This window comes from Pempheris klunzingeri, chromosome 17 (assembly GCF_042242105.1).
Source record: "Pempheris klunzingeri isolate RE-2024b chromosome 17, fPemKlu1.hap1, whole genome shotgun sequence".
Classification (NCBI taxonomy): Eukaryota; Metazoa; Chordata; class Actinopteri; order Acropomatiformes; family Pempheridae; genus Pempheris; species Pempheris klunzingeri.
This window is the reverse complement of record NC_092028.1, coordinates 19,143,617-19,162,921: the sequence shown is the minus strand read 5'-3', so window position 1 is coordinate 19,162,921 and position 19,305 is coordinate 19,143,617. Positions and strand designations below refer to the sequence as shown.

At 42.4% G+C, this 19,305-nt stretch overlaps 2 protein-coding genes across 5 annotated transcripts in view; one reads left to right on the top strand and one right to left on the bottom strand.

Annotated features, from left to right (window-relative positions):
- Positions 1 to 14,431, bottom strand: part of dnm2a (dynamin 2a) — a 29,512-nt gene extending 15,081 nt beyond the window's left edge. For all 4 annotated transcript variants that reach the window (XM_070848497.1, XM_070848495.1, XM_070848496.1 and 1 more), the window contains exons 1-10: positions 13,970 to 14,431; positions 6,387 to 6,460; positions 5,990 to 6,139; positions 4,082 to 4,285; positions 3,760 to 3,858; positions 3,512 to 3,672; positions 3,275 to 3,417; positions 2,521 to 2,656; positions 2,324 to 2,391; positions 935 to 1,073 (exon numbers count right to left, since the gene is read on the bottom strand). In XM_070848497.1, coding sequence (XP_070704598.1) covers positions 935 to 1,073; positions 2,324 to 2,391; positions 2,521 to 2,656; positions 3,275 to 3,417; positions 3,512 to 3,672; positions 3,760 to 3,858; positions 4,082 to 4,285; positions 5,990 to 6,139; positions 6,387 to 6,460; positions 13,970 to 14,130 — 1,335 coding nt within the window. In that variant the 5' untranslated portion in view covers positions 14,131 to 14,431. The remainder of the gene's footprint in view (positions 1 to 934; positions 1,074 to 2,323; positions 2,392 to 2,520; positions 2,657 to 3,274; positions 3,418 to 3,511; positions 3,673 to 3,759; positions 3,859 to 4,081; positions 4,286 to 5,989; positions 6,140 to 6,386; positions 6,461 to 13,969) is intronic.
- A 225-nt stretch (positions 14,432 to 14,656) lies between these two features.
- Positions 14,657 to 18,999, top strand: qtrt1 (queuine tRNA-ribosyltransferase 1). Its single transcript, XM_070848299.1, has 9 exons — positions 14,657 to 14,944; positions 15,040 to 15,108; positions 15,196 to 15,334; positions 15,447 to 15,641; positions 15,808 to 15,946; positions 16,035 to 16,110; positions 16,221 to 16,330; positions 17,147 to 17,231; positions 18,346 to 18,999. The coding sequence occupies exons 1-9, from the start codon at positions 14,657 to 14,659 to the stop codon at positions 18,496 to 18,498; spliced, it is 1,254 nt and encodes a 417-aa protein (XP_070704400.1). The 3' UTR covers positions 18,499 to 18,999.
- The last annotated feature ends 306 nt before the right edge of the window (positions 19,000 to 19,305 follow it).

Genomic DNA, 19,305 nt, shown 5'->3' with positions numbered 1-19,305 from the left:
AGGGTGGGGGTGGGGCTGATTTCTCTAGGGTGACCATTTTACTGGGATGACAGAGATAGACATTTCGAGAGAAAAGGAATCCCTTCTCTTTCCATGCCATCATCCCAGTGGGTGTGTCCCTGGTTACCTTAACGGCACACTTCATGACGAGTGCGGTGAGCTCAGATACCACAAGGTCCACACATTTGAGGCTGGGCTCTTTGAGTTTGAGGATCTGCTTTTTGACTATCGCCTCGAAAGCCAGGTCAGGGGTGAAGAGCCCTGTCCTGAAAGGTCATGGGGTCAGATTGCATTTTGTTGTGGTGGCAGAGAGAGAGAGATAGACAGAAAGACAGGAAAGACAAAAAGGGGACAGCCAGGAAAGAGAAAGAGGAGAAATAAAAAGAGAGGGAAAAGTCTTTGTTCAGTTAGTCATTTCTAATTGTTGACAGACAAATCAAGTGGTGGACAAGCCACAGGTTTTTCACATCCTCTTCCCTGACAAGCCAGCTCCTCTAAAACTCGGTCAGTATGGTAGAGATGGACATGTCGACTCTAACTGAAGGTGGAATTACAGCTTAAAGCCATCCCATGTTTTGCTGGCTATGTGTACTGAGCTGTGAGACCTGCAGCTTGTCCAGGAGAGACCAGAGATGCTCAGACTGGTTGCGTCACCGAAACATCTCATGTCCACGACTACACGTCACCCGTCACAACACTCCACAGCACGACAGCACTGCCTGCGCACAGGGCTAACGGGGCTGGGCTCGGCAGAGGGCAAACTGCACAGAACGTTTATTTTTCAAACTACGAGAGCTAAAGTAATTGTCGAGAAGTCGAGACTTTGTAGGAAGCTGCTGGCTAATGTTCTGCGTCAGTGTACCCTCTGCCACACCCAGGGCTGTCCCTGCCCTGCGTCTCGGCTCGGTCGGGAGATGCTGGACACCTGCAGTACCTTGTTGGTGCACTGCCTGACTGTGTTGATGAGCTCCTGAATGACCAGATCGATACATTTGAGACAAGGCGTTTTCAGCTTAACGATCTGCTTTTTCACGATGGCCTCAAACGCCAGGTCTGGAGTGAACAGCCCCGTTCTGAGGATGCACAGAGAGACACAGGCACAGTGGCAGACAGATGGGACAGTTAACAGACATTTAGGCCAAAAAAAAAAGAGATGATCAGACAGATGAAACAAAAAAACAAACAGGTGACGAAAGAGGTGAAGAAAGAAAATGAACATACTGACAGCCACAACAGGGGGAGGAAAGATAACGCCAAGGGCCAAGTGTAAATGTAAATACACAATGAGTTATTACAGGGAAGGTACCAGTTAAGAAAACATGACTACATTAGCACAGTGAACATGTAACACAGAACCTCATAATAATTTAATGCTTCAGCAGACAGACACAGAAAAAGAGTGGGTGGTGTTGCAGTGAGGAAACAGGGGGATTAGAAGAACAGCGAGGGAAAGTAAAATAATGAAAACACATTTCACATATAACAAAAAACACTTGAATGAGCCACTTAGAACTGGTACTTTTAGTCTGTGATGGTAAGGCTTCATTATAAAAACCTGAATCATAGTAGAGTAACAGCTTTGATGAGGGGAGAAAAGTGAAGGATTCTTTAGTTAAAGAAAAATGTACTGCATTTGTGCTTGTGATGACTGTTATGGCTTAACCTTGTGTCATCTCACAAAGATGGCTTATAGTTAATAAATGCAAGGAAAGAACACAACAAAGCAAAATTGGTAAGAGGGATAAAATATTGTACTTCTAGAGGAATACAATAAAATGCAACATACAATAAAATGAAGCACATACTGAAACCCACTTGAATCCTAGCAGACAGATAAGGGACACCCCAGACTTGTGGACATGAAATACCTTGTCTGGTTACTGAATCATAAAACCTTAGAGCAGCCACTCATCACTAATCACTAATTGCAACACAGCTGGAAGACTGCAGAAAGTAGAGACATCGAACTCGACAGTCCAACAGATCATAAATTGACTGATGGTCAATTATATCCATGAGCTTGGCCATGTTGTGGTTAAGTCAAGTTTTTTTTTCCTCACTTTGGTCACGAAGGCCTTTTGTGCCACGGTTTAAATGATTCCTTAAGTATAAGACCAAGATAAGAGGAAACCCTAAATATGGAAGTGAATATTTTAAGGAAACCTCAAGCAGAAGACTTTTGGGTGTTTTGTGCAACTGATGTTATTCTAAGGAAAACCTTTAATTAAGTTGTTTTGTACAACTGGTTCCTGGCATCTATTGAGCTCTGAAGGTGGCTACTTTGGAAATCCGGTAGGTTTTTTTTCGTCACAACTCTACTTGCCTGACACCATGGACGTTCTTGATTGCGTGACTGATTTCTCGCCTTAGCTCCTTCTCATCAAACACAATCTGGGGAGCAGGGAGAGGAGAGACAAATGATACTTTAGCAAATCTCACAATACTTACATTTTAAAAGACTCTTTCTACCAAAACACTACATAAATACTGAACATATCGCCTCGCTCATGGCACACTAACCTTGACCAGTTCAAAGGGGAAACGTTCATGAAAGATGCGGTTGATCTTGGCACCACCCGACAGCTCATTTGTGTCTACCTGGTCCCCAGAGCCCTCGATGCACTTCTCAAAGTCCACACCAAACTGCTGCACCATCCTAATCAAGCACAAAATCGAAAGGCCAGTGTGAATGACTTCCATGCAACTACAGCGAGAGCCCGCCTGGAGATCCACTGCAAAAAAGGCCGTTCATTCAGGCAATTTCATCTGTACAGTGACGCTACAGCTAGAAATCAAGGTAAAATAATATTCCTTTGAGGTCACAGTGTTATAGTAGCCCATCTTATCTTGGCAGCCCTTCCCTTTACTCTTTAAACAGTGAATTTGAGATGTCTCGGCACAAAATTTATATTATTATCTTAAAGGATAACTTCATCATTTTTAAACCTCGGCCACCAATTTCAAAACTTTTTGTACCTACCAGTCATTTCAAACCCAAAATATGTCAAAATTGGACCCAGGTTTAAAAAGACTTATACTCCTTTAACTTTAAAGAAAGATAAATGACCACAGTCAACAACAGCAAACATTGCAACAGACTGTTCTTCCCTGTTGTAAGTCCATTGAGTCAAAGCTTGCAAATGTCTGCTCTCAGACACAGTTGTATTGCGCCAGCATCCAATATGGCTGCCACCAGTTACATCATCCCTCAACTATCTACAGTACTACATGCATGCTACATTGTTACTGAACAGCAATATTCAGATGCACTCACTGCAATAAGGCCTTGGTCTTGCGTGTTGGGTCATCTGGACGGAAGTTCTTGTACTCCTCGACCTCCTTCTCCAGGGAGAGAAGCTGACTTTGCAGCTTACTACGCAGACCAGGCAGGGTGTCCCTGATGTGGTTGGTCAATTGCTAAAAACAGACAGAGGTAGCACTGTTACTTTAGAGAAATAATGGCACGATAGGGAGGACATAATATTTTAAAGATGAACAATTGATAGCAGACCTGGTTGAGTGTCTTTTGCAGATGTGGTGTGCCCATACGTTCTGCTATATGTCTGTAAGCAGGGTGGGACAGGAAGAACTTCCTCTCTGCAGCGAGAGCAACGCGAATATCCTTCTTCCCATCAATGTCTTTCTGACTGCGGTTCACCACACCAATGTAACCTGCACACAACAACACAAAAAGCACCTCTAGAGTCAGAGATAAATCCTATGAGTGTGTATTTATGCACATGTGTAAGTTATCCTCACCTCTACGCAGTGGAAGCAGTTTGTTCTCCAAGATGTCCTTTGCATCTGTCCCTTCATCCATGAGATCCAGTTTTGTTATAACACCAATGGTGCGCATACCTGCAAAAAAATTATGTGTGGAAAAGGGCTGATACACAAAATAATTATGTCAATACCTTTGGCCTTTTATTAGCAGAGGCCTGTTTCAGAAACTGTTAAAAAGATTTGGCGGAGGTAATGGTATCATTAGATACTATGTTTAATGTGAATGTTTTGAGAGAGAAAACAATACAACAGTATGTTCATGGACCTCCTCTGAATTACTAGAGAGCTAAATGCTCACCCTGTGGATCCACCTCCTTGGCGATCTTCAGAGCGTCTGAGTTGGCCAGGTCAGTGTTGGCAGGGGTGACGGCCAGGATCAGACAGCTCTCCTTGGTGATGAACTGCAACAGCATGTCCCTGATCTGGTGCTCAATGTCTATGGGCTGGTCTCCGACAGCAACCTTGGTCATTCCCGGAAGGTCGATGAGGGTCAGGTTCAGCACTGAGTCACATAGGCAGAGTCAGAGAAAGTCAGAGAAAGTCAGAGAAATGAGTAATGCAAATAATATGTTTGACTTTCAGTCCAGTTGAAATAATCAGCAAATACCACAATGAGGAAACAACAGCCTATTCATTGTTTTTAGTTTGTTCTTACATGGCAAGCTAAAGATAAATACTTCCTTGTGTTATTCATGCATGTGCTTACTTAATTTTCCTCCCTGTTCATAACAACATCAACAGACAATGACACTAAATTGTTAAACATGTTAATATGTGTCTGTGGGGGGAGAGGAAGCTTTCATCCAGACCTTAGCTGTTGTAAACATTTATTTTTTACTCCATAAAATAAACACCGTCTAACTTTTATTACTTTTACTTTTATTACTCTAAGTTTAAATTTACAGAAAGAAATAAACATGAAAATGCCAAATTTGGCAGTGAATTCCCTGCGACGGTCCCCACAGACAAAATAAAACAATGTTTGTGACCATTCAACGATGTAACAAACACATTAAAAAAGTGGCTTTACAGTATTTTCCTAGACTACCCTAGTGCTTTTTTCTAATCTTACAAAGCTCTGTGGAAAAGTAATTTTGTGAACAGGAGAGGTTTCCACAAATGGCAGCTGCCGGCCAAACAGCCAATTACTCATTTAAGTCCAGCTGGCTTCTTTACTAGAATAATTTGGGATTCTAATAAAATAGTTGCCATTAATAAGTTGTGATTTGCTATGCATGTACATTTTAGTATCACTAGCCTCCGCATCAAAACAAATGTGAGCATGATGATAGAGATCTGTCTGAATTAGTCCCGGTCCCACATGCTCTATATTAATGTGTGTGTGCGTTCAGCTGAGTGGATGTGTCCTGCCCAATAGAGAGCAAAGAATCTTCTTCAGTGTTTGATAGTATTAGCAAAATAACTGATGACAAAACACATTAAGAATTGCATTGATTGACAGACATCCTCATTAGACGGGCTACTTTGGAAAACACACTGGTGGCAGTAACTTGGCGATTGTGCAGTGTGTCTACTAAAAGAGCTCTTCCATCTTTTCCTCGATTTAGATTGAGCTTTTTATAGTAGAGCCATCTCTAAGACGCACTGCAAACACACACTAAAACAGGCAATGTTGTCAAAGTAACGGAAAACGTAAAGGAAAATTTGGGCTATGTAATATTTAGGGTTGAAACCTTCTGGTCAGTCGGTCAATTGATTGGACGATATTCTCATTGGTCGAACAATCACTGGTGTTACTTTCAAGAGGAGAAATGTCGTCTTTATCCATTATTTTTGTGTATTTATTATGCAGTGACACTGTAATTCATCACGCATCACGGAATAGAATACGGAGCAGAGGAAGGAAACGTGTGTCGACGATGCAGTGAAGGAATAAGCGAAGTGGAATAATCGTTCAATACATTAGCCATCACCGTGGCATGCCTTGATAAACCTTACGGTGAAAATGTCAATGAAAAATAATAAGTAAGGTGTAATGATTCTTGATACCTGACAGGTCATCATACTCTAGCATATTGATTTCATACAATCCTGTTATTACAACCTAACACAACCAGAGATATTGAAAGGACAGATAGCACAGTAAGAATAACACAATGGGAAAATAACTAATGGTTGACAGTTATATTTCATCATCATATACAAAGAACACAGAGTGTTTGTCCAAAAGACCTGTGTCCATTACCGTGTGGGGAGTACACCCTCAAGTTAATTGGGATGGGAGAGATGCCTTTGTTGGAGCCTGTTATCCTGTCGGTCTCTGCCTCAATTTCCGTTCGCACTTCATCAAAATCCACAAACTTCTTCCCTTTGCAGTGCAGGAATTCAGCATATTCTGCACACAGGGGAAAAGTGACATGAACAAGGGGAGGGTGGAGGGAGAGAAAATGACAAAGAGAAAGACAGAGAAGGGAAGAGAGAGAAATAGTGAATATTAAATTAAAGAGATGAAGGCAGCAAATAGCAGACAGTGAGCTTAGCCTGAGGCACTGTGACAGAGAGGCCACATGCATAGCAGAGAAGATGAAAGGAGACAGGGATGTGTCTGTGTCTGTGTCTGTGCACAAGACTGGTATGCTCACCTGCTTTATTGTTGACCAGCTGCAAAATGAGAGGTCTACGGGTGACAATGCCTGATCCACGTGGAAGAAAGTCCCTAAGTGAAACAGAGGAAGAAAAATAAACACCAGAGTTGTTGGGAGTAAAAACTAAGAAGGAGGTAAATGCCGGGCTAAATGGGCAAAGAAAGAAAGAAAGGGAGAGAGGCATAATAATCATTTATTCATTAGACTCAATGTCTACTTCCTTGCAGCATGACCATTGGTAAATTGATAGGCACAGCCGAATTTCACGCCTCCAACTTGCCTCAGAACAAATCAAATGTGACTGTGTCATTTTCTCTCATCATTAGTGCTTTAGAGATCAATTCATGCTCACCCACTCTTGCTGTTTCGGGGGAACACACTTTAATGAAAATGTCATCTAAGGACAAATCCTAGAGCTGCTCTGCAAACAGTCAATAGGCCTAATGAAATAACTCCTCGGACACTATGACGGCACCTGTGGAGAATTACCTAACTTGGATGCCTTTGTGGCACTGAGCAGATTGTTTTGATACCAAAGAGTATTGAAAAATGTCTTGTCATTTGGTACCTGATTCTGACACCTAAGGAGGAAATCTCAGCATGATTGTAACAAGATCTAGTAATGCTGGTTATTGGCTGTCTGATGTTACACATCATAGAGTTATGCAGGAAAAACATTGGTTAGCCACCACTCTGCACTGAGCACTACGCCGTCTAGGTGTGCGCTGGGGAGCGGTTAACCACTGGTAATGTTTTTGTGGGAGCATGGTGCCCACCCTCGAGCTGCACCTCAGGTCTTCATGGTTGAGCTGAAACCCCCAAATGCTTTTGACAGGCAGACGCAAAGGCTCTGGTTTAGGAGGCAGATCAGTTATCAGATAATCTGAGGGGTCCCAGGTCAATTCTGGCTTTTATATATTTTTATTTTTTTGTTGTAATGTTGACATGTTTATTTTTTCTTCTTTCAGGTGACAAATGTAGAGGAGCTCAAAAATAAAACTAAAGATTTGTACTGTGATGTGTCACGTCATCACTCAGGAAACAGTATCAAAGTCAAGGTATCGTTACTGGAACAATATTTAATCCTGGAGTGTGTCCACATGACGCCGGTAAAATTTGTAAACCGAGGTAACCAATCTCAATTTCAGCCCTTAATCCAGACTACAGCAATGTGTAGTGATAACAGAGCTTTTCTAAACTGATGACACCGGCCCAGCGAGGGGTGGGGGCTATATGCAGTGCCAGTTAACTTTAGTTAAAGAAGACAACTTTTAGTTGCCTCTAAATTTCTCTAAGATGAGTCATTTTAAACACACAGCAGAGCTGTTACCATTAACCTGCTTTTATGCAATTTTTTTTTCCCAGTAGCGATTACAAAGTAAGGACTTCAAAGCTGCAGTTCAGCAGCTTGGACTGACTGCTGGTTAATGTGGGCGGTGATGAAATAACCATTTCATGCTCGTTCAGTTGTCTGGCAATATAAACAGAAAAATATGTGAATGAAGCAACTATGTTGAGGATTCAGCAACATTAAAACATAGTAAGGGTGACCACAGAGATGTGATGACACTGAATGGAAGTGCAGCTACCCAGCTGCTACTCTGTGTGTTAGAGAGGCCTCGCCTGGGGAAGGACTGTGTTGCATCATGGTTAGGGCAATACTCTGTACTATAACTAGTACTGTAATTATACATTTACACATGGATATATCTGATCACACAGTACGGCTATTGTTATTGACCTGTATTTATGTTCATCTTGTCATGTGTCAGCTGTGTTGAACAATTTCAGGGCATGTCAAATGATAAGAGGATGGAAAAGGAGAGCTTTAGCCATTTTCATGTTCAAGGGTTTTACTGTGGACAGATCTCTCTATAAAAACAACCTGGAAACACAAATGTGGACGCAAAATGTTTTCACACAAATGTATTTTAAAGTTTAGATGGCTCACTGTAGACATAGTCTCAGTATCAACACAACAACAACAAAACATGTCACTTCACGTCATTATTAGTGTCTTGATGGTCTAATTCCCAGTTTTGGTAGAAAATCAACCATTTATGTAAACTTTAACTTTACAGATCAAAATCATTGGAAAAGTACAATAAAACTCTGTTGCAGGGTGGATTTGCCCTTTATAGTTGCAAAAACCAAATGTTAATGTGGTGTTTTTCGATTGATTAACTTGTTTCTCGCTGAACAATCAAAGTTCTCGATTTGCTGCCTCTTTAGAGGACAGACAAGGCCCATACTTTCAGCTGGCGGCTGTTAGCTTTTGTGTGAGCTCAGCCTGTGTCAATACAAATGATATTGCCCATGATAACGCCTTAACCACACCAGCCTCAGGACTGAGGCTTGACATTGCTACATGCACATTCTCAACTACAGACTTGTTACATGCAACATAATTGCTGCACGAAGCATGAGATGACAATAAACAAACACCCGCAAATGCTGTTGGTGCAGTGGTGCATTATGGAGCCTATAGACAGCCTATAGAAAACAATGAGAACTTTCTCACAGTCTGCTTGTTTGTTCCTCTTAAAGTGACAGGGTACCTGAGGAATTTTTTACCACAAGGCTGAAGTTGCTTAGTCAGCCCTCAGATGAGCCTCCTCCACCCAGTCTTCTGCGTTCCCCTCCCAAATCTGAAGGCCCCTCTGCTGCTCTGCAAACATACTACATCTGGTGGCAATCACCGGCCCCAGACCTGGAGCAATCATAGCAGAACTGAGCATGTCAGTAACCCACATTCTCCTTTTCCTCCCTACAGCCAGACCTACAGGCCTGAGGGCCGATGGCGATACTCAGCCTGCCTGCTGACTTCAGACTGGAAGCGCCATGTCAGCCACAGGACAGGGGAACAGAGAGGAGCTGCCATACGACATACTGCCTGCTATTCCTAGACTGTAGTCCTGTGGTGAAACAGTGGGGAACATTCTGGATGTTCCTTTCATCAGCAAAAATCCACAGGTCTGGGGTTCAGCACTGGTGCTGTGTCATGCACAAAATGTGGAGCATGCAGGCATTTGTCCGCACGACGGACAGTATAGAAAGCCCTGGATGAGGAACGGGAGCAGGGGAGGGAGGGAGTTAGAGTTAAAGAACAACACAACAATAGGCTGAGTGAAAGGATAAATTAAACAGACCAGATGTGGATAATGGCAGTGAGATGCTGCTAATGTACTGATGCATCTCTCCAGTTAGGTGACTCTCACGTGAATCTCAGGATCAAACACCTCCTCATTGGCTCTCCAAATAGCAACTAATCCAAGATTTACAGCAATAAAATAAAGAGCCAATATAGTTTATGTGAAATAACACACCAAGAAATTGTTTGCTCTTCTGAGAAGATATAGCACAAGTGCAGAACGAATCAGTCTTCATAGAAAGAATTGGATTAACAGCAGTGGCATATTGAAAAGAAGTGAGAGGCCAGGACTCCATTATTGATGCGCTGTAAATGATAGACGAGGCTGAGCAGATTGTGTATCATTTCATGCATTATGGATGGCTAGGCAAAGAGCATCAGTTTGTGAGCGTCCCTCCCTCTAGAAAGCAAAAGCAGGAGAGAGTAGGGCAGGGAGAGAATGGGAGAGCCAACTCCACTCCCCCTTGCCTTCCTGCCCCAATAGCCTCTGCCTCTTAAAAACAGGAGAGCAACTCTGAGGAGCCATAGCCCACAGCTGATCCTCCTCTTCCTCGAGTCTACAGAGGGCTGGCAAGGGTTACTCTCAAATGTAGAAAACAGTGTGTGAAACTCTGAGGTCAAAGTATTCTCTCATGGGACTGTATAGTATACAAAAACGTGTCTGTGGCTTGGTGGGACTTATCCCATGGGTCTATCGTGCGGCAAGGAACATATAATTATGGGTACACACATTCCCGCACCAAAGTCTGTCACTGAGTACCGAGAGGCATCACTAGACAGCTAAGCTTTTCAAGTACCAACATCCAACTGCTTATTGGAAAATCCCTTCGCTCTCTGCCACTTGGCTGTCTGCACTTCCTCTTCACGGGGATATCCACTGTGCCACACACAAGCAATCACCAGTCTGGTGGACAGTTAAAATTCCTCTAAATATCTAAGCTACCACCCAGGAGTAAATCCACAGCTTCAATTAGAAATTGTAATAATTCATTTAAAACCAGCACTCATCAAATAGGTTTTACAGACGCTAGCATGGTGCAATTTGATGCTGCTCTAACTGAATTCTTTAAACTTGGGATGACTGCTCCTAAAAACTAGTCATAGTCTTCTTGCCACAGATCTGATAACAACCTCCACCCAGACCAGCTTGCAGTGCTAGATATGACGTCTTTACTCCACACTGGGACGATGACATCACAACACAGCACAGCCAAAAGTGAAGTCATGGGCCTGATCACCTCTAAACTGAGAGCTCATTATGATCCAGTAATGCATTAATTAGACTGTAGACGAGGGAAATAATATTGAAAAATTAATTCAATATTATTAATTAATAATTAACTACCTTCTGGTAGAGTAACAATTATTTTCATCATTTTGTAACTTTAGTGAAGCTCTTAAATTAGGAGTAAACTAGCCCCTACGATGCCTATGTCACAGCTGGTGAAGACAGGTAAGTGCTGGCTTTTCTCACACCAACGACAACAACAACACCGGTGATGGTCCCTTTACTTGTCAGTAAACCATGCCAATGAAGCAGAAAGCACATTATCAAGGCATGGATACACCTGCATTACACCTGCATCTGTCATGAGAAAGGTCTCCAACACTGAGGATAAATGCTTGTTACCAAAACATACAGCAGATTTTAGTGTTGTATTTGGTGTGTGTTCAATGTGTCAGCAAAACTTTAGGTTTCTCATTATGTTGCCTCGATGCACACCCAAACAAGGCAACAACATTTACACACACACACACCGACACACTTACCCACCCAAAAGAGAGAAGCATTCACAAATACATGAGCCACAGTGATTTGATTAGCTTGTTTAAAGCAAAGTACACAGACTAGCCAGCCAATGCATCCTGGTCTCAAGTAACAAATTTGGAGGGAACGGAGGCCCAAATCATATTAACAAGATGGGTCATATGCAGCACAGTACAAAATATCAATCCCACCTGACCTGGCTGGGCTGAAAATAAAGGATTGTGACAACTGAGAGATAGAAACTCTACAGCAAATATGGCCAAGCCCTACTTTTCCACCACTCCACCTGAGCCAGGAAATGCAGAGAAAGCAGAAACTAAGCATCGACTGAGATGCTCATTATGATGGCAGAACATTTGCCAGACAAAGAGAGTGACGTAGTAAGTGAAGACACTTGACATCCATATCAGATCAAAACATCAGCATGGAGCTCAGGCAGGAGACAGAAAGGAAGGAGCATTGGTGCTCTGTGTCTGACTCGTAGAGCCTATGGTCTGAAATGTATTTCTACCCAGCACCAAATGACTGTTTTAATTGTTGTTCGTGGCGGAGAATGGGAAAGAGAGATTATTTTCATGCCTGGGGACACACAGCTGAAGCCAGCCTTTCACACACAACATGCACCTCACCAAAGAAAAGGACCTCAGCCAAGGGGAAAACCGAAGAGCAATCATTATTAACAATAACAGTAGCTCAGAGTGCATTGGTCAAAGTCTGTTGTCACAACAGAGAATTTGCAAATCAATTACCATCCAACACTAAACACTGATAGTTTTGTGTGACAGATGACAGATGTTGATACCAGGTTTAGGTATTGGCCACTCCTGAGCTCACACAAGCACGTAGATCAACAATGAGAGCACACCTGTTGCTATAGTGATGTGCAGCACCTCCCCAGTGCTTCCAGGCTTAAGTAAGAATCGACCTTGCAGCTAGGCGTTAGCGTTTACATTCACATGTCAGCCCTCAAGTTCACCTGCACGGCACCAACGGGCTTTTTTTATCGCTTGTATAAAAGCATGGCAAACACTAAATTGCACCACTTACATATTTCATAAAAGGATGAAGATGAACAATTGCCTATGCCACAGCATATCTGCAAAGTGCATGTGTAACTTTTCAGCACATGGGCGAGTGAGTGTTAATCCTGTCAACGGGCAGAAAGTGGAAGGTCTGTACAGGCAGTGAAATTAAGGTCACCATGAAATGTCTCATGTTAATTACAGCTGATATGTGTCAAGTGCTCTCCCAGTGCAAAGTCCCATTCATCTGAATTAATGTGCACTGAGTGGTAGTCTAATCTGCGTGTGTGTTCCTGTCTGAGAGCAGCAACGACATGCCCTCGCCTGTGTGTTTATAACCAAAGACCTGTCTGCATGCCATCTTAATAGCCAATGTACTTCCACTTCTCTGCTGGCTGGCCTGCATGTATGTGTGTGTGCGTGTGATTGTGCGATCTCTGTGTGGGTTGGGTTACACACACACACTGAGTATCTGTCAATGGGGTGGAAACCTGCTAAACAAGCTGCTTTAGAGCGGGCTTGTTTTGTTTCTTTATCTGCAGGGTGATCTCACTCACTGCTGATGTGGGTGAGGACAACAGGACCAGCCTGTTGAGGAGCACCATAGCTTGACCTTAACGCCACAGACAGAGATCAAGCCAATTTCCTTAATTTCAAAAGGTTTGTCAAAAATAGTAGCTAAAGAGGAAGATGGTGAGGGAAGTTGAGTCTGCAATATCGGCTTGTGTTGTTTAACAAATACTCAGACAGAGAACAAAAAAAAACTGCTTTGAGGTTTAAAGCGACGCTTTATATAAAATGTACTGGAGATAAATTTGACTGACTTTGAAGACGGTGGCATGCTCTGTCTGCAGTGCTTTACTCTACTGGCCTTCCCAATAACATATTAGTGCTCCCACACTGGAAAGAGCGAATATGATTATCTATCAGCAAACTCTTGTGATCCAGTAAAACTCCATTTAACAGCTGTAGGCTGCAGACCGAATCACACTAACTAGTAAATGCAAATCCTGTGGGACTTCCTGGGTGTGGTATGGAAAATAAAGAGAAAGCCTCAATTCAAACCTGAAGTTAGACAGACAGGTGGCACAACAAGATCATGCTCTATGATTTGCTGATTATAAAGTGCCACAACGTGCACTTAACAAACAAAAGCCTTGGTTCAAGTCATTGTTATCAAGTCTTAATTTGTCGTGTTCAAATTGGCATGGTGTAAAGATGTTTACTGACAGTTTCAGAAAGTATAAATATGGTGGCACTGATCAGGTGAACAAGCTGGGATTAAGATCCATATCATATCTTCTGCACTCATCATTGTTTGACGATTTCCCTTTTAAATTAAGAAAGCATACACTTCATAAAAATCATTTTCACACCGGCACACCACGTAAAGGGCGTAGCTACGTCAAGCTGTTGAACCTGCAGTCACTGCAAACACTAACGAGGCAGGTTTACGACAAGTGCGTAACTCAATATTGACGTTACGTATTGGCAGAGTAAATAACGTTAGCCTAGCTTTGTGGCATACGGTATTTCAAACGCATCAATCATCAATCAAAACACAGTTTAATAATGTTAGACCACGCAAAAAACTGGGAGATAGCTGCAATGATTAACTTCATTAGCCATTAACACTTACCTGCCAACAAAATTCTCCAAGACTGAGCTTTTCCCGGCGCTTTGGCCGCCGACCACAGCAATCTGAGGAAGGTCTAAATTGCAACTCTGGCCAATGGAGCTGAAAGCGTCTTGAAGCTTGTTGATCAGGGGAATCAGGTCTTCCATGCCCCGGTTCCCCATGGCTTCGTTAGCTCGGAGAGCCCCTTCAACACAACGCAAACCAGAGGCTAACGCTAGCCGCGCTAACTATCTAGGTAACGTTAGCTTAGCAGCAAGGTGCTCTCGGGTTACTCTGAAGTGTTGAGTTCCGCCGCCTCAAACAGCGCAGGAATTTATTGTCTACTTCAACACTTGAGCGGCTACCGGTAATGCAATTCACACTAATATCATTTCGTGTGTTTTTTAAGCGTATTAACAGAATATCCAGTCAGTCGAAACGGACGGAAAACTCGCAAAACAAAACTTCCTCTACACAAACACCATCCGGTCAGAGGAGACGACATCCGATCGAAACCGGTAGGTAAAGTCCCGCCTCTTCTCTGAGAAACCAAGCAGCCTATTGGGTAATTCTGCTGCCTCTCTGTCAAGCTAAGCTTCTGATTGGATATCTAAAAGGCGTGTTCTTGGCTCTAAACATATTCCTCGCTTCTGATTGGTCGCCGCGATTATCAGTTACAGCCGTCTCACGTCACGTGTCCACTGCAACATGGCTGCCACCGGAGAGTGTGGAGCCGAAATTAATACTTCACAAGACAGCATGTCTTTAAAGAAAGCTCTGCCCGCAGCTTCTTCTCTTACTCTGCGAATTATTGCTGAGTGTCCGGTCACAAAGGCAAGAGCTTGTGATCTAATTCTGCCTCACTCCGCCGTCAGTACCCCGGTGTTCATGCCTGTGGGTACCCAGGGGACTCTGAAGGGAATCACTGTGGATCAGCTGGAGGCTCTTGGATGTCAGATTTGTCTTGGAAACACATACCACCTGGGCATGAGGCCGGTATGAATTAGCTCAAGGATAATTGTTCAATTTGACAATTCATGACAACTTTCTTTCATAAATATGTTTTTCCTTTTCAAATCTACCACCTACAGGGGCCTGATTTGATTGAGAAAGCCAAAGGTTTACATGGGTTCATGAACTGGAAAAGAAATCTTTTAACTGTGAGTGTACAGAAGTCAACCATAAATGGCAAAAGAGTAAACTGCAGGGGGAAATATTTATATTCACAACTTTTCTTCTGCTCGCAGGACAGTGGGGGGTTTCAAATGGTGTCTCTCGTTGAGCTCTCGGAGGTCACTGAAGAAGGAGTGAAGTTCAAGTCCCCTTACGATGGCAAAGAGATCCTCCTAAGTCCTGAGAAGTCCATCAGCATACAGAACAGCCTGGGTCTGCAAGGAGTACAATCATTTGAATCAGAATGAAGTAACAAAGACTCGAGCCTGGAGCCCATTAATTTGGCTAAAAGACTGCGTCTCCATGTTGCTCTGTGTTCCTCCAGGGTCAGACATCATGATGCAGCTGGACGACGTGGTCAGCAGTACTGTGACAGGACCACGGGTGGAGGAGGCAATGCACAGATCCATTCGCTGGCTGGACAGATGCATAGCAGCAAATAGAAATCCAGACAAGCAGAACCTTTTTGCCATCATCCAGGGAGGGCTGAATGCAGAGCTGCGCAAGGCCTGTCTAGCTGGTAAAGAGAATCTGCTCTATGGTGATAATTTTACCGCTCTTGATCACCCGCCTCTATCCCCCTATTCCTGGTATTGACCAGATCATATTTGGGTAATGCCCAAGAAGATGTTTTAATGCCTTGAAAAATGACAAACTTATGCTTTAGATATCTTTTCCCCTTCCAGAGATGACTCAGCGTGATGTTCCTGGTTTTGCCATCGGTGGCCTGAGTGGAGGAGAGGAGAAGGATGACTTCTGGCGGATGGTCACACTGAGCACTGACCACCTGCCACGAGAAAAGCCTCGATACCTCATGGGTGTGGGGTGCGTTTGCTGAAATGTTTAAAATAACAGTCTTGTTTATGGTTTTATAAATTGACACAAGACTGTGTGTGATCCTCTTGCGCTGCAGATATGCTGTGGATTTGGTGGTGTGTGTGGCTCTGGGATGTGATATGTTTGACTGCGTGTTCCCCACTCGCACGGCAGTAAGCTGTCTTTACCTCATGCACCAATAATCATTTTTCAAACGGTCATTCAGTAGTTATAATTCCATATCAATAGCTCATGCTTCAAAGTCATGTTTCTCTTCCCTCAGAGGTTTGGCTCTGCCTTGGTGCCTTGGGGATCGCTGCAGGTGAAACAGAAGCAGTATGCCAAGGACTTCCAGCCCATAGATCCAGACTGCCAGTGTCACACCTGCAAGAGGTAAGTCAAAAACAAACTCACATCACAAGTCTTGTCGTTTTGGGTTTTTCAAAGCTTCATTTCTTCATCAGTACAGATATGGAAGTTTATAAAGGGGCTGTAGTGCCCAAGAAGACCTCATTTAGACTTAGCAGTCAGTTACCTCATTTTGGATGTCTTGGTGATACAAGACTACCTCAACCTCAAAATCAATAATTTCTGAATGATAAAATACTGGAATAGACTGAAAGCTACCTTAAATGATTAATTTCATTCATTCACTCTCACTCAAAAGTCTCAGACTAATGAGTGAAAAGGCACATTTTTGGAAATGCTGCAGCTCGGTGCCAGTGGTTAGCGTCTGGTGTTTAGACATTTTGTACCACAGTTATGCTGTAAAACTATGACGGCATATTAGGGCCGTTGTAGGTAAAACTATTCTAAGAAAAAAAGTCTGAATATCCAAGATAAGTCGTATATTTTCAGGAAAAAAACTCATATCTTCTAAGTGAAAGTGGTAAATTTACAAGAAAAAAATCACTCTCTCTCTTCGATTTCAGTCACAAATTTATGAGGAGAAAAACTTTTTTTTTTTTTTTCATCAAGGAACCACATACATAGCTTCACTTTGCAAGGTTGGATCACCCTCATCACACTACAGATGCTGCCGGTTGCCACGTAGTGTGCCTCCAGTGAATATCCTAATAAAATTATACTTTTGCTCAGTAATTGCTCCCCGCAGCTCTGTAACTTATTACCAACAATGCTGATACGCCATCAGATAAAACAGTATTGCTGGAGGAAATGTGTAATTAATATGTCTGTTTTCTCTTTCAGACATAGTCGGGCTTACCTCCATGCTTTGTTTAAGAGTGACACTGCAGCCATGCATCACATCACCATCCACAACATCGCCTACCAGGTCAGTATTGGAAATGTCTCTTAACCATCACATCATATCATCATACATTCGTATATTCGAACATAAGTTAGAATCTTTGCCTCGAGAGGCAACTGGAACAAAAATAATAGGTTTTAAAAGGTTTTGTTGCACTAATTTTCTTCCACCGTCATTGCCTTGACTAAATTAGTCTAAAAATGCTGTTAAAAGTACTCTTTATATTGAATAAAAATGCTTTTTATATTAAATATAACTGAAATTATGTAAGTATGAAATTGTGTGTGACATGCTCAATAATGGTTCAGTAATATTAGGTGCACTCTAAACTCATTTGACTTCTAAAAAAACTGAAGCAGAACATAAATAGTAATTAATTCCCAAACAATTAAAACAATTTTATTTTGTTCTGTGTTTCCATTTTGAAATTTCTGAGTACTGAATTACTGATTTCCATATTTGCGTTAAAGGAGCTAATAAATTGTGTGTTATATGTGTTCATTAGTTTCCTGTGTTTCTGCCGTTGAGCCACAAGTTTGCATAATCTGTTTCAAAGTCTAAAAGGCTCTGACAGAAATCTGACAAAAGACTTTGACCTTTACAAAAGTAAATGACATGATTCAGACAATGTGCTCAGCTCAGTCACAATCATTTTGTCCCACGGTACTCTCTGTACCTCGGAGTGGCGCAAACTTGCGTTGCTGCTCTGGCATTATCAAAGCAACGAATGCTCCTCTTGTGACAGATGTGTCCCAAAAACATAATGTTCGTGCTAAGAGAGCACAAATTATAATGTCTCATAATACAACAAGTTATTTCTTGAAGTTTTGTTTTTTTTTTCTAAGTTTTTCTCCCCATTTAAACCGCACTAGCTGGGTGGCTCAAGGGGGGCGGGCATCACTCTGCCACTTTGATCCACAGTGAAATGTCTGAACAACTATTTGATTTCTGTGAAGCATCTACATGCTACCCTATAATATTCCATATAAATGGTAAAAGCATGTAAGCGGTCTACTGTGGGACGCTGACCTGTGGCCGACCCGTGCACACTAATGATGCAGAGGAGAAGATGAATTCCCACTAGAGGACAGTCATCGCTTTACTTTTTCTTCGATTCATCAAACACTTCTCTTTGCAGCTCACCCTGATGCGCTCTGTGAGACAGAGTATCATGGAGGGCCGCTTCCCTGACTTTATACGGACGTTCATGAAGCGACTGTTTCCCTCTCGTGACCAGTACCCCGGCTGGGCTGTGGATGCTCTAGCCTCCGTCAACGTTACGTTGGATTAGAAGTTGGAAGGCAACTGCCGTACTTTAAATGGAGAAAAATGTTCAACAGACTCTCAAAAATTTTCTATCTTTTAAATGACTTTTTTATGGATCATGGTTTTGTGCTCTGTGTTTATATTTGTATATGCATCACCAGTTTTGTTGGTGGTGAGGAAAATGTCTTTTGGTCTGCAGGGATACATTCTGATTGTCTTTTGCACCAACCTTCTTTACTCAGCCTCTTCGAGTTGTCCTCAAAATACACATTATGACAATGTGAGCCTGAATGGGGTTTAAATGAGGTTTGAAACACATGAACTATCTCCGCTGATATGTTCAGACACTTTTTGTTGTTACCATGGCTACACAGCCAGGCCCACCCACTTGAAATGAAATGTTTTGCCTTCCTGTCAACCTCTCTGTAATTTTTTTGTGCCTCAGTGCATTACAGAGGTATTTCATGTTTGCCAAAGGCACAAGATTAATAAAAGATGTATCCTGGAGTTTTAACCCACACCCTAACAGACTGGTAGTTATCTTCTAACTGTTTGAACAGATGGATAGGCTACAGATTGTTTGCTTGTGTCATAATGACCACCAGAGGGCAAAATAGGCAAAACGAGAGCGAAGTCTGACTGTAAAACTGAATTATGTGCTGTATAAGTTTCCTAATAGAGTAACCGGCAGTGTCTCTAGATAAAAATCTCATGCATTCATTGTGAGAGCTGAAATGTAGGAAACATGGATATCAAAATGATTCACAACCTATAGTCAGCATCCATCCAAGTATTACTGAATCATCCTTATCCATGGTTACTCTTCAGTTTT

What these genes read in the sequence shown, in the direction of transcription:
- qtrt1 (XM_070848299.1), top strand. Translation starts at nt 14,657, where the DNA reads ATGGCTGCCACCGGAGAGTGTGGAGCCGAAATTAATACTTCACAAGAC. An exon ending in ACCACCTGGGCATGAGGCCG is followed by an intron (nt 14,945 to 15,039) that starts GTATGAATTAGC and finishes TACCACCTACAG; the next exon opens with GGGCCTGATTTGATTGAGAA. An exon ending in TCCACAACATCGCCTACCAG is followed by an intron (nt 17,232 to 18,345) that starts GTCAGTATTGGA and finishes TTCTCTTTGCAG; the next exon opens with CTCACCCTGATGCGCTCTGT.